This window comes from Haliotis cracherodii, unplaced genomic scaffold (assembly GCF_022045235.1).
Source record: "Haliotis cracherodii isolate W230 unplaced genomic scaffold, xgHalCrac1.p SCAF_4, whole genome shotgun sequence".
NCBI classification, from domain to species: Eukaryota; Metazoa; Mollusca; class Gastropoda; order Lepetellida; family Haliotidae; genus Haliotis; species Haliotis cracherodii.
In genome coordinates this window covers 2768501-2781691 of record NW_027266297.1, presented here as the reverse complement: position 1 = coordinate 2781691, position 13191 = coordinate 2768501, and the positions used below count along the sequence as shown (strand labels likewise).

Here is a 13191-nt window from a genome sequence, read left to right as displayed (position 1 = left end):
CTGTGTGACTATTTTCCCTAACCGGAATTGATACGATGTAACCGGTAGTGGGTATAACTCTCTCATTACAACAACTGTAAACATATGCTTTTTTTGTTTAATACTAAACAGGCACTTGTTACCTGTGCCAAATAGATTTCATTACATTGGAAATTATGTCATAAGAGTGGAATATATAACTCTCGAGTCACATCTTGTATAAAGTGTATTTGCAGGAGTACACTCTCATGGTTCAGAAGTACCAAAACCCGACATGTCAACAAACCCATTGGACATGGGTGACATTAGCTATTTTCTAGCGACACAGTATTTAGTACACTGCTTATTGGGCTTCACATTGTAACAAAAGGACTATGGTATATTATACTCATCACGACACACTGAATCTAGGTATTTTCTATTGCGCGGTCTACATGTTCATGTAACAGGAGCTGTCTGACGATAAAACATTGCATGATCTATATGATTTACTTTGTATCTGTGTGCAAGTACCCGACGAGTTGCAGTGTACATATGACATTATATTGATACATGTATATTACCCAACATGAAACAAACTTCATACTAAGTTAGGTGTGGGTATATTTAGCAACTACAAACTGCTAATGTGATGTTAACCCAATCGCTGATCCTTGAGCCGCAGGCAAGAAGTTAGATAACTTCTCTTCCTCTCTTCTACAACACATAACGAATAATGGTAATACAAATGAGGGTTTAATTTAAGAAAACAATGCTTTTAGGGGTAAATAAATAAAGTGCAGTCTGTATCACAAATCAACGGCCACTTTGAATGACAGCACACCCTGACTGAAGTTTTTTTATGTGGATTAAACATCCCATCATCAATTAAACGGAGGGGGGATAGTCTCGATGGATATAAATCCTTTAAAATCCTGACGTATCGACTATTGGGAAGTCTGGAATGGGGCTTGGTCAATTTCATCAGGAGCTACTTGACACATTTCAGTTAACGACTAACACATACCTGAAGCGTTTCTTCAAAAACCTTTCGGCACAAGTTGAGAATATGTAAGAATAGAATGTATCTCTTTCAATATCAAAATAACAATTAATATGTAATAGTAATTATCTATAATATAACTCACACTTGAAAATAGAACTATTGCATGTTTAGATAAAACAATTACAACACTTGCAATTATATCCTAACTCAGCTTTCACTTAACGCTCACTCAACATACCTGTGAATTATAACAATTCGGATGTTTGATGGCAGATTGTTCGACATGGTGTGTGCTGGGTCAGTAACCCATGTAGTATTTTTTTGGAGGACAGACATGTAATCTGCCTCTACAACAATTGCAGGCTTTGCACGTACCAGAGCACAGGATGTAGATGACAGACAACAGTAAATCTGTACAATTACAATTACCGACTGTGAAATTACTTGCTAGAAAGGTATGTGTTAGTGACATAAAGCATGAGTAATATAGAACAGAATACAATCAAATTCAGCCTGTGACATAATGTAGTGCCAGACGTTGATGACATTAAACAATCCAGCTCCTCAAAGCGAGGCTCCCTGTGACGAAGGTTTTCAAGCGCTGGGATTGTAAACATAAAATGAGGTCACTCCATTAGGGAGTTTCCATTCGCTTCTAAAAGAAAAAACAACAGCTAGCCACAACACCAATGTTCCCAACTGGTCTCCATGTGTATGTCTATTTCGTGCATATATGACCTGTTCCCAAATACACAATGATGTCATCTTACCCGTGAAGATCTGGGGTAGAATAGGTCGTCAGCAACAAATTATGAGGAAGCATTAAGATTATATTGTAACGCAATCTCTGTTCTGAGGATACTGAGGACCTGTGTTCGTCGTTGGCTAACCACACTTCATGGAATATGAAGTGATGAATAATGCCATACAATTTTATGATTGGATACAGTTGTCATATCTTCTGTCGAAAATGTCATTCTGGCTACTAAATGACAATAAACATCATGAAGTTTGCTGCTTTATACTCTATACCGAGAGAGCTAATAATGTACACTTCACTTGTATCCGGGGATATTTTAACGTCAGTTCCATTCAGTTATTGATGCTCACTCGCATACTATTTACGGCAGTGCCCATAAATATATTTGTAGTATAAATTGTAATATGTAAGTCTTACACATTTATTCGAGTTTCAAAAGTCGCATCAGACTCAAATCAGGCACGCATGCAAGTTACAACAATTCACGTTGAATCTGAGTGTTCACACACAATTAATACAATAACACAAACCATGGATTCAGTGTAGGTGAAATAGAATGGTCGTTTTTAGGATTTAGGTCAATGCCAAATAATTGGATGTTTTTGGAAATACCATTGTGTGAGTGATATACAACACAATAGAAGTGTCGGCAAACCGCTGCTTAATACTCAACGCGGTTATGAGAATGTAATGGGAGTCAGACATGATGTATAAGACATTAACGGGATGTGCATGAAGGACAGGAATAGGAAGAATGTGACTGTTAAAATGACTCTCCTTTTGGTATACACTTGTCTCCGTTTGTACGGCTAAAGTTGGTTGCTTGGTTGGTTTGTTGTTTAACGCCACAGTCGGCAATACTCCAGCTACATTGTATATGACGGCGGTCTGTAAATAATCGAGTCTTACCAGAAAATCCAGTGATTGATATCATGAGCATCGATCCACGCATTTGGGATCGATGACATGCATCAACCAAGTCAGCGAGCCTGACCAACCGATCCTGTTAGTCGCCTTTTACAGCAAGCATGGGTTATAAGTTATAAGAAACCATATGTATCATAATGTAAGTCTAACGTATCTACAACTGAACCATAGTATTATCTCAATACACAGACATCTTGTATATTGAAAGTACTGCAAAGTCCTTTACACGAGTAATCAATCTTAATGGGAGAAAAGCAATATGCAATGTTGAATGTGTGTTCAAGGTAAAAGTATGATGGTCGTTTGTGTACATTGTTGTGTATGTTGAGAGATGGATATAACATACTACATTAACATTAATGCCAGCACTAAATGTAAGAGAAATTCCACAATTCAATCATGAAACTGCCATACTTTTATTTAGACAACTAAATATAAGACTGATTACTTGCAACTATGCTGTATTTATCTGGGATTTATATGTAACCCGATTGCAAGATAGCAAACACACACAGCGATGGATTCAACACAAACATACAAAGGTTTGCAACAGGAAAAAGATAACACTAGTTTAGCCTTTTGTCCATCCCTTGTTCAACTTTTTTTTTCACATTGTCAACAATTTACGTAAACAATACGTTATCTACGTTCAAAATAACAAGGAAAGTGTGGTTTGCATATTCAATCGCTGTGAAAGTACAGGCGTGGTACTCCAACTCCTGCCAGTTCAACATGGCGGTAGTCAGGTTGATCCGGGTGGTGGTGCTGGCTGGGTGGATGCAACTGTTATTGGGTAAGTTGTCCTTGGATGGTGATTATAATGTATACATACCGTTTCATCTTTAAGCTGCAGTTGCATTTTGTAGAAGGGATATAATCTGAAATCCTTGTATAATAGGTGGTATGTGAAAGATTAGAAATACATGATATAACAATAAATGTAGTTTCAAATACACTTTGTTTCATTTTCGTATCGTGATGTTTAACAAATTTTGGGCTCAAGAAATTGAAGTCACACATTGTATCCATGTCGGGAATCAAACCCGGGTCTTCGGCGTGACGAGCGAACGCTTTAACCACTAGGCTACCCGACCGCCCCCGCCGCGGAGATAAGTTTAAACCTCGGTTAGATACGAACCTGCAACATCTTGTTTGTAATCCTTCATGATACCACCTGTTTTAGGGAGATTGTTGACGTTAGAACCATTGTCTTCAGTATCTTAGCTTGCTAACATTGTTACAATTATTATTATAATTATTATTATGTGTGTGTGTGTGTGTGTGTGTGTGTGTGTGTGTGTGTGTGTGTGTGTGTGTGTGTGTGTGTGTGTGTGCGTGTGTGCGTGTATTCATTTAAAGTTGACACGATATTCGGCTTTTGCACTGAATTTGACGATCATACGTTTTTTCACGAGACACTGAGAGACCACTTTCACATTCTTGGGGTACCCCTTGGAATTCTCAAGCATGTATACACTCATACAGAAGCGTTCTTTCTGATCATTTAGACTCTTTAATCTTGAACTCAGCGCCGTACTTAGTATATATTTAGAAACGTCAGATAGTTTGACGGCATGATCGTTCACGAATATCCTCGCTGCGACCCATCCTTGTGAACTGAATGAAGAAAGGCACATCCCAGCTGTCGTAGTATTGACTTGATCCGTGTCTAGGCTGACAGTGACAGCATACAGCAATCTCTATATTTACCTTGAACTTTTATCACCTTTCAATGATCGACCAATGGATCAATGATGACTAAAACATGTAACCGCCACAGGTTCATTAACAACTTAATGAAATCTCTCCCGTCACGTTTGTTCTGTGGGCAACATCTTGTTATTGATATAAATGTATTACGACACGCTGTCATTGTGACTTACTGAAGTTGTTCTTAACCGACCTTTCTCATCTTATGGTGGTCCTATTTGAATACATGTGTTGTGTCAGATGCTTTTGAAGAGCAAGTTGTGCATGGATACGCGAATATCACCTCTTCTTTTAGGAGCTATTATATTCCGCAATACAGTTGGTTGTTGTATGGCTGTCTGTAAAAATTATACAGAACTGTTACAAGATCGACTGATAATAACAATAAACTATCTCAACTGTAGCTGTGGAGCTGAATAGGGAATTGGGTGGAATGTTCACGCGAACAAATGACCTACACCATTCGCCTCTGTTTGAATACAACACATTCATGATTGTACCTGAAGCATTCTTCCCATGTGAGAGGCTTTGAATACCTCAATAACTCATTTTCAGAGAAGAAATTAAAAGCAGTACAATTGTTGTGTTGCTAGAATGATAGAGTATTGTGTACTAATGCAGATTATCCCGCGATATGCCAAGGAGAGGCACGGGCCACCGAGCCGTTGGTGCCCGTGCCTGTAATAAAACAGAAGATGAGATTGGGTTAAATGGCCGAGGGTGTGCAGGTACTAGTGGGCTACTTAGCTGCTAATTGTATATACCAAAAATGCTACCGTTGCCATGGCCACGCGCGTGGCCGACGGCGATTGCAGCTAGCGCTGCTGGCCTGAGACTGCTACCGCTGTCCGGCCCCCACGGTAGCATATTTAAACGCTACCATTGCTTGGCAACTCCCACGTTGCCAAAAGCAGCTCCACGCTGCTGGCCTAAGTCAGACTGCCGCTGCCCGGCCCCAGGTAGCCGGCCAAAGCAGATCACACTGCCCGGCCCCATTAGCAAAACCATTGTGCGGCTCCCGCCGCGGACCCAACTGTCAGCTACCGCTTGACAAGACGACTTCCGCCGCCGGGCCCATATACGTGGCAACTGTTTGCCCCAACGTATGTTATTCTACGATTCCCCGGCTGAAAAGTCGGGAAAGACAAGGTTCCCACTGAGAAGCAGGTAACCCCGGAAAGGTTCCCGCTGAAAAGCAGGTAGCCTTAAGCACGAGTATTAATTTGGAAGCAAGTTAATTTGTTACTAGCAGTGTAGCCCACAAGAAACCCCGCACACCTCGACATAGTTTATTGTTGAGACAGGTATTGCATATGTACAGATATACAGCGATTAAGAAGTCATGTTTAATTACATATATCAGAATCGTTTAGAAGTATGTACATATAGAAGCGCTCTGAAAACCTATTTTACATATGTACAGGTTTATTTACATATATACAATCCGCTCTGCTGGTACCTGTAATAGAATAAACGCTGAAGAAAAGAAGTGATTAGCATTCCAGGTGAAGAGGACACGTCAGGCTGAAAAGGAAAGAAAAAGGAGTGGCAAGCTGGGTGGGTGGGTGGGAAAGCGATTAGATACAGTGACACACGTGTGTACTTGGGGAAGGGCTGCTCGCGAATGACGGACTAACAAAGGGCGGGATGATGCTTGCGCGGGATTATTCCCCGGGCACGGTGCCGAGTGGTGGCCCGGGGTGATTGAGTTACGAGGGGTGATTGGGTTACAGACGTAATTAGCCCATGGTTTGGATACGCGCGATAAAGTCATTTAGTAGTTAGTACTAAATGTAATTATCCCGCGATATGCCAAGGAGAGGCACGGGCCACCGAGCCGTTGGTGCCCGTGCCTGTAATAAAACAGAAGATGAGATTGGGTTAAATGGCCGAGGGTGTGCAGGTACTAGTTGGCTACTTAGCTGCTAATTGTATATACCAAAAATGCTACCGTTGCCATGGCCACGCGCGTGGCCGACGGCGATTGCAGCTAGCGCTGCTGGCCTGAGACTGCTACCGCTGTCCGGCCCCCACGGTAGCATATTTAAACGCTACCATTGCTTGGCAACTCCCACGTTGCCAAAAGCAGCTCCACGCTGCTGGCCTAAGTCAGACTGCCGCTGCCCGGCCCCAGGTAGCCGGCCAAAGCAGATCACACTGCCCGGCCCCATTAGCAAAACCATTGTGCGGCTCCCGCCGCGGACCCAACTGTCAGCTACCGCTTGACAAGACGACTTCCGCCGCCGGGCCCATATACGTGGCAACTGTTTGCCCCAACGTATGTTATTCTACGATTCCCCGGCTGAAAAGTCGGGAAAGACAAGGTTCCCACTGAGAAGCAGGTAACCCCGGAAAGGTTCCCGCTGAAAAGCAGGTAGCCTTAAGCACGAGTATTAATTTGGAAGCAAGTTAATTTGTTACTAGCAGTGTAGCCCACAAGAACCCCGCCACAAAGCACCAGAGTGCTACCCCACACCCACGGCCACGCGATACGCGGAGATAGCATTGTTGCCCGGCTTGCTTATGCACTGAAAGGAAACACTAACCTGTGGAGATAATATCCTTACTGGCGCAAAACGAGCGCCAGGGCATGCAATAAATTGTCCGTAAACACACACAGTCCTTTGTCACTGAGGTGGACGCCCTCCCAGGCGTACCATGTCTTGTCAGATGCCAGGATCTGGGGATGTGGCACTGTTGTACCGCCGAGCTCTTTGACTCGGTTGGTCAGTCGGCGGTTGATATTCTTCCGCATCCCCTCGATCTTTCGTGGATCCCTGGCATCGTGCCAGTAGCGCCTGGGCAGCATTGAGGATACGATGATCTTGGTGTCAGGAAGCTGGAGTTGTATCCGAAGGATTGATGCCACCATGTCAAGGTAGAGTTGGCTGCCTTTGACCGAGCACAGGTCGTTGGAGCCCAGGTGAATGATGAGGGCTCTGGGGCTGCGCCGTGTCGCCTTGACCTGTGCATCCAGAATGGTGTCCAGCTCCTTCCACCTCATCCCCCCTCGTGCCAGCCATAGCATCCTCGGTTGGTTCGGGCTGGTGCCCTTCAGGAGCAAGTACTGCCGTGCCCTGGCCATGTAGCTGGATCCCACCATCCAAACTGTAAACAATAAGAAGTGTAGTAAGTACCATGAAAGACTATTTGATTTAATTGTGCAACATTGAATTTGTTGGTAGGCGTATGTAAGCATTGTAGCAATCTGATTTCCACCTGCCGTATTGTTGTATGAGGTGTTCAGGCACCCCGTTCATGGCTGCTGATGTGGCTGCCCCAATGCGGAAGGAGTGCGAAGAATAGCAGGCCGTGTTTATGTTGCTGTGTGCTAAGGCCTTTTTTAGGAGTGCCTGGAATTGGTACCTTGTAACGGGGGAATGGTCAAAGTGGACGAATGCATGTTGTGGGCCGGAGGGGCGCGCCTCCAGGTAGTGCTTGATGGCGACTACCGGACATAGCGGATTACCTGGTATAGGTGACATTGTAACTGTTGTCCCCATCCTGTACTGATCAGACTTTGAGTGTGGTAAATGGATTGAAAGCTGCTGGGGGTTGCCCGAGAAGCTTAAATTCTGGATGGCGCAACCTGTTTTTGAGGGTCCAGTTTGGACGAGTTCGCTAACCCTAAAGAAACCGAAGAAGGCTGTGCAGTAGACTGCCTTGAACAGCCTGGCTTCATATGCTGATGAGCATACGTGAGGCAGATTGTTGGTTACTACCTGCAGCAGATCTGCAGTGATCGGTTTTCTGGTGTCTGGTCGGCCCGCTGATTTGTGTAAGCCAGTTACAATCTTGCCTATCAGGAAATGGTTTGTACAGTCGGTGAGCCCGTGGAATTTGTGGTGTGAAGACAGCGCTGCAATGTAAGTCTTGACTGTGTTAGGGGAGTGGTGAGTGACTGACAGATAAGCAATAAAGTTTACGACCTGATCCAGCGGGACTGGCCACACCTCTTGTAGCTGGTGTGCGGACCGGAACTGGTGCAAGGCATTGATGCCTGTTTGGTAAGTGGCCCATGTATTAGTAGACAGAGATTGTTGTAGGAGTCTGCCGGCTTCCTGCCTCAGATCAGCCATATGTTGCACGGGATAGGTGTGGGGTTTTGGTCCGCGGCTGGTGCTGCCTCTCGGAAGCGTTTGAGCTGAAACCTCGAGAGAGCATCGGCAATAGTGTTAGCAGTGGAACATACATACTTTGCCTTAAACATAATATTATATCGGAGACACTGCAGGATTAGGCGACAGAGTAGGCTCATCACTCTGGGGGCCTTGGTTGACTGCTTGTTGATTATTGTTACGACGGCTTGGTTGTCGCAGTAAAAGAGGACCTTTTTGTTTGCGAGTTGCTTGCCCCAGATTTGGATGGCCAGTGTGATGGGGAACAGCTCCAGGAGCGTCAAGTCCCGTGTAGTTCCATCCGTCACCCACCGGGGTGGCCATGCGCCGTTAAACCATTTGCCCTGCATGTAGGCCCCAAAGCCGGCGCCACCCGCTGCGTCTGAAAACAGCTGGAGGAAATCGCTGTCCACCCATAGTTGGTCCTGAAACACTGAAATGCCGTTATAACTCGTAAGAAATGTTAACCACATTTGTAGGTCTTCCTTGACCCAGCTGGTAATCCTAATGTGGTGAAATGGTTGCTTACCTTTGCTAAGCAGATCGATTAGCCTGCGGCTGAATGCCCTTGCCATTGGTATAGCCCTGCACATAAAGTTAAGCTTGCCTATGAGGGACTGAAGGGCCCTTTTTGTGACCTTGATGTTACCTGTTGACAGGATGTCTTGGATTTCCCTTGTTGCCTCCTTGATCTTGGGCTCTGGGATTCTGATCTGCATTGCAATGGTGTCGATTTCCAGCCCTAGGAATGTCAGTTTGGTTGTGGGGCCCACCGTCTTGTCGTGCGCAATAGGAACCCAAAGCTGTTCAAGTGTATTCACGCATCCGTTGAGGTTGTCTGAGCAGTGGCTGGTGCCTGCTGTGCCCCCGTTAGGAAGTCATCCAGGTAATGCATGACCGGACACGTTGGAAGATGCGATTGCATGCACCATTGCAAGAAGGTACTAAACGTTTCAAATATGGCGCAAGATATGGAGCAGCCAAATGGTAAGCATTTATCGAAATAGAACTCACCTTCGAATCTGATGCCTAGCAGCTCGAAATCGGATGGGTGGACTGGTATAATTCTAAAGGCCGACTGAATGTCGAATTTTGCTAGTAATGCTCCCTTTCCCAGTTGTTGCACCATCTGGGTAGCTTCATCAAATCTGGCGTACACAACGGAGCAGGCCTCTGTGTCTATGAAGTCATTTATAGATTTACCCCTGGGATAGGATAGATGGTGAATTAGACGGAATTCCTCCGCATGCTTACCCAGGTGCTGACCATATCCTGGCTGCTTCTTGGGCACCAGGCCTATTGGGGATACTTGGAGGTTGTCTAGGGGGGTGTCCTTGAAGGGGCCCGCCATCCTGCCAAGGTCGACTTCCTTTTGTAGTTTTTGTTTCACGTAGCCTGCCGTATCTTGGTGTGTGGCTGATCGCAAGTTTCGTGCCAGGCGACCCGTGCGGCTTCCCTGGAACTCGAGCTTAAAGCCAAAGCTAAAACCTACCCATAAATAATTTGCATCTCTGTAATTGACCCTAGCATATTGGCGTAACCAGGGTGCCATTTCATTGAGATCCACGGGGGAAGGGGCCATTGAATTTACCTGCCTTGCCGGCTGGTTTTCTGTTAGGAAAGGGCTGATTGGGCTTGTATGGGGTCGGTTGGACCCCATTCCCTCGAAAGCAGGTCCTAGAGCTATGGGAATGTTTGCCACACTTACCGCATTTGTGAGTGTACTTACAGTTGACCCTGCTACAGCCAAATTTATTGAAATCCCAGCATACCTGACTGGCGATGTCCCCCTGTACGCGTGTCATTGCGCCCCGTCCGCCTGATTCTGGTTGTAGTACCGGCTGTGTTGCCATGTACTTCAGCCACAACTCCCCGTCGATGTTGTCCCAGCGTCGTGAGGGGTCCCTTGACATTCTGTGTCGGAATTGTTGGTCGTAGGTTGACCAGGCATCCCCCCCGAATCGAAGTGCCGCCGTTCTTATGGTTTCCATGTAGGACAGCAACCCCTGGGTTGTGCGGACCTCGGAGTGCCTACTAACGTAAGTACACATGAAAATGTGGAAAGCTGAAGTCCAGCTTGCCAGGGACAGGCGCTTTGCTTGCTGTTTTATTGGTTTAAAAATTACCTTACCTGAGGAGTCATACGCCATGGTAATCGTACCGTCCTCGTGACTTCCCTCGGTGTTTGGTAGTATTGTGCCGAGGTCGACATACTCGCCACGCCAGATTTTTTCCCTCACCTGTTGTTTGACGTGCGCGTCTATTCCGTCCGCACGGAAGGAAAGGGAATCCCCGTATCCAGCGATGTGATTGGCTGGGGCCGCGTCACCGTCGGCCTCGTTGTGCGCATCGGGGATTCTCCCTATGTTGGGCGAAATGGCGGGAGAACTAAAACCAAGCCTTACCTGTTGGTTTGCGCTAACCGGGCCGGGCGCTGAATGTTCCAGCAACTGGAGTATTTTTCCCAGTTGCTCGTTTACCTGGGTAGCCGAGTTGGCAACCTGCGCGGCATTTACAAGCTGCGCCGATTGTACGTTAATTCTGTTGCCACCTTCGATATTTCCGTAATTGGCAGACTCACGATCAGCTGTTGTCTCCTGTACAATGTGTACTCCCGGGGTTTGTCTTCTGGTTGTCCTGGCCTGCTTGGCTCCCCTCACAAGCTTGTGGTTGACGGTTGCTCTTCTCTTGGGAGGCATCACGAAAAGTCGGGGTGGTGAGTTGGTATTCCACAAGCGTAAATTGTCCCGAGGGTGAAGTTCGGGAGTAGAGCGGAATAAATGCGATACGGCGAGTGCTGAAATAGATGGTATTCAAAGCGTAATCGGCGAAACGGTCGCGATTGTGTAAATGCGATACGGCGAGTGTTGGAATAGATGGTATTCAAAGCGTAATCGGCGAAACGTTCGCGACTGGGTACAAAGGAAACGTAAAATGGGAAAGCGATTAGATACAGTGACACACGTGTGTACTTGGGGAAGGGCTGCTCGCGAATGACGGACTAACAAAGGGCGGGATGATGCTTGCGCGGGATTATTCCCCGGGCACGGTGCCGAGTGGTGGCCCGGGGTGATTGAGTTACGAGGGGTGATTGGGTTACATAAAGTCATTTAGTAGTTAGTTCTAAATGTAAATATGTGCAGTGGGCGTTACACTAGGCTTAGTTTGTCGGGGTATTGCACTTCCTGGTTGTTCAACAATGAGGGTGTCAGGATGTTTGTGTTATCATGGGTGTTACTGAGCTGGCTACAACTGGCTTCGGGAGAGTATCAGATTAGTGTATGTGACATATAAATTAGGCATTGAAAGCTAGCTATTGCATTTGCTTTGCTGAGACCCAATAGTTTATAATATAAGGCCTTTACAAAGGCATCCTTTGCACAATCGAGTTTTAATTCTATTTAATTTCGGTTTGATTCTAATATTTGTTTCTTAATATTAACGTTTGAATTAATTACTCAGTATCTGTATGCCGAACCCTTTGGCAGAGTACCGACGACAGTTTATCAATGAGGTGACTGACTGTTCAATCTTTTTGGGTCGATGGGATAGCCATGTTTTGACAATGTTGACTCATGCCATCGAGTCTTCATGTTCGAGGCAACAGTAAGACCTGTCAGTTAATTTATACTTCGTTTGTGATGATTGGAGTGTCTATTACTTGAAAGAAGTGACACATATGCTGATTTCAGCAACGGAACATGTTGGGTAATGTATGGGAGGCATTGCATTGTGTCATTAGTGTAACGAAATGGTGTCAGCTTTAGAGCGATATAATTACAGCAAACGCAGCTTTGCATTATTCATTCTTAAATATACCAGGGTCCTTTTCCGTTTTATTTTAAGTCTATCTGAAATGTTCAATAGCACCATGGTATAATATTTCAAATACAGAATCAGTACGTGGAACAAACAATATCAAAATCAGTGATTTGATAAACTTATTAATTCCTTCAGTTAATTGAGAAAAAACAAACACATTTAACACTGATTAAGTTTGACTCGGCTGACAGTGATATTACTGAAGAAACTACAGATGCAACAGGGGATTATTACATTATATTTTGGATCTGACAAACAAGAACTCAATATACCCATGAAGGAAAGTTATTTAATTGATTCATTCATAAACTGAAACACCCGTTTGAGGGTCTAGTCCAGGACTTAATTTTAGAAACAGCAGGATGGTGTGATGATCAGTCAAAATGTGCATACTGTATTGATTTGATATTGCTGAAATAAGAAAATTGTTATTTTACGAACATACGATCCTTTCAGAATTATATGAATGCACCTGGGAAACAGATGAGCACCCCTTGAGATAATGAATTATTCCATGTGAATAACTGTAATTGCAATGATAATTTCAAAAAGAGGTGAAATGTCATGTTTGACGGTAATGTTAGAACTCACCATGGCATGCACGTGAAGGATGCCACTCCCGGAAATACAGTATGTACGGGCATCAAATTTTGGTATTTGATCCCGCTAACTTGCTATGTTTAATAATTCCCTGTGAACATGACACGAAGTAGGATATCACAGATGCTGAGACGAGAAATGATCGGAATACATTCCATAGGGTTGTCTTTCAACTGACGTCCATCTGGCGTCACCTAGACTACCGCTACACAGTCATCAGGCAATTGGTGTGAAGACATTGTCTAACCAGTGCTGTGACAGACCTACCATGGTCATAACGGCCTCATGTG

At 44.9% G+C, this 13191-nt stretch overlaps 1 protein-coding gene and 2 pseudogenes across 1 annotated transcript in view; 1 reads left to right on the top strand and 2 right to left on the bottom strand.

Annotated features, from left to right (window-relative positions):
- The first annotated feature begins 1223 nt into the window (after positions 1-1223).
- The window catches only part of LOC139478372 (uncharacterized), a 72344-nt gene continuing 60376 nt past the window's right edge, over positions 1224-13191 (top strand). Inside the window, exons 1-2 of the mRNA XM_071260808.1 lie at positions 1224-1261; positions 3314-3444. Coding sequence (XP_071116909.1) covers positions 1224-1261; positions 3314-3444 — 169 coding nt within the window. The remainder of the gene's footprint in view (positions 1262-3313; positions 3445-13191) is intronic.
- Positions 6303-10227, bottom strand: LOC139478857 (uncharacterized; annotated as a pseudogene).
- On the bottom strand, positions 10338-11561 carry LOC139478859 (uncharacterized; annotated as a pseudogene).